Source organism: Polistes canadensis, unplaced genomic scaffold, assembly GCF_001313835.1.
Source record: "Polistes canadensis isolate GaletaPanama2010 unplaced genomic scaffold, ASM131383v1 scaffold_179, whole genome shotgun sequence".
NCBI classification, from domain to species: domain Eukaryota; kingdom Metazoa; phylum Arthropoda; class Insecta; order Hymenoptera; family Vespidae; genus Polistes; species Polistes canadensis.
In genome coordinates, this window is record NW_014569726.1 from 307,213 (window position 1) to 309,074 (window position 1,862).

The following is a 1,862-nucleotide window of genomic DNA, read 5'->3' on the forward strand; positions in this document are numbered from 1 at the left end:
TTTGGTTGTTTCGAGTAGTATGTAAAAGCAATACATTTTACATAAGAATTTATTTATTTCTAAAATATTGGTGACATATGTATATAATATTAAATGTTTATTTTTGTTCATTGAAATTGAAAAGCAGTCAAGATGACTTGCTTAGGCAATCAAGTGTTAAGATGTCTTCAAGTAATCGTTGCCAAACTACTTGGTCAATGAAAAACAAAAGAATGACGACTCTCAGACGTTAAATGTACCCAAAAGTTTAATTTTTGGTTTGACGTTTTAAACACGTCATCCATTCCTAGGAGAAAAAAAGTGAATGACGTGTCTCAGACGTTAAATGTACTCAAAGAGTTATTAATATATTTAATAAAAGAGTCATTTTATTTGACATTATAAAAATAAACAAAAATGTTACACTATATTATCCGAAACAACACAATTAAAAAACTTTTGATATTAATCTTAATATTATTAAGTTAAAATTTATTAAAATAAAATCTAGATATAATAGTATAATAAAGAACACAAAAAATATATTATAAAGAAATAAAGAAGAGTAGGAGGATCAGTGTCGTATTAACGAAAAGTTAAAAGAACCTCCTATCCCACCCACCCTACCACCCTTCATCCCTTCTCTGGCCTTTAATTCTCATGAGGGATGATAAAGAGCATCGGTCCGCGTCTACTTTGCAAGTCCACGTTGGAAAGCTTTTCCAACCCCCTACCCCCTTTATATCATCACCGTACCAAACCAACCCCCTTCTACTATACCTTGCTGACAACCAACCCTTCTCTCTCTCTCTCTCTCTCTCTCTCACCCAATCTTTCTACCTTTTGCACGATATAACGTTTTACGAGCGCCATTCTTTATTCTTTCGCTTTACTTTTTCTTTGTCGCTTTACTTTTTATGATTTTTTTTCTTTTTTTTTTTTTTTTCCACCACCACCATCCCCCAGCCTCCTTTTTATTTTTTTTTATTACACACTTCTATTTTTTTTCTCTTTTTTCTTCTTCTTGTTCTTGTTCTTCTTTCTCTTTTCAACCGCAGATATTATACGCCTTGTTGTTATGCTGTTTCTACTGCAACTGCATTTCTTTTTTTTTTTTTCTTCCTTTCGTGCATTTATTTTACCCTCGCCGACAAACAACCAAAGGGGTTGGGAAATGGGCAGACGCGTAGACATTAAAGGCTCGACGCAAAATAAAAAAAAAGAAGAAAAAAAGTAAAAGAAGAAGAAGAAGAAGAAAAGGGGTGGAAGGGGGGAGAATACGAGATGGGGGATGAAATGGCGAACGAATCTTGAAATATATATATATATGTATATGTATATGTATATGTATATGTCGTGTGTGGGATGTGGTTTTATTCTCATTTCTCATTTCTTGTTTTTATTCCTATCTCTCTTTCTTTCTTTTTAGATTTTTCTCTCGTTTATTCTCTTTTTCGGTAGAAGTACGAATAAACCAACCAACCAACCACCCCCCCCCCTCCACCCCGCTTATGACTTAAGTCGGGAAAAGAATGTTCTCGTTTGCGTTGAAAATTATCGCGAAACATGTTGAGATTTTTCTTACGAATAATAAAACGTATACGAAGAAAATATGAAAGATAACTTCTTATCCAATCCCACCCCCTTCCCACACACACACACACACGCACACACACACACACACCTTCTTCACCTTATTCTCAATATTTCTTTTTCCATTTTCCTTTCTCTCTTCTGCATTTCCTACGTTTCCTGTCGTTGTTGTTGATTTTTTTCTTTTCTTTTCTTTTTCTTTTTTTTTAATTCTTTTTTTTGACCCCACTCTCTCTCCCACTCTTTCTTTTTTTTTTCTATTTTTCTTATTTCACGAAGAGAAAGACTTC

The 1,862-nt window shown here is 33.6% G+C and overlaps 1 protein-coding gene across 1 annotated transcript in view; it reads right to left on the reverse strand.

Moving 5' to 3' along the window:
* LOC106789341 (semaphorin-1A-like) overlaps positions 1–284 on the reverse strand; it is a 64,183-nt gene extending 63,899 nt beyond the window's left edge. The window contains exon 1 of the mRNA XM_014753476.1: positions 240–284. Within this exon, the coding sequence (XP_014608962.1) occupies positions 240–284 (45 nt within the window). The remainder of the gene's footprint in view (positions 1–239) is intronic.
* Between the last annotated feature and the right edge of the window lie 1,578 nt (positions 285–1,862).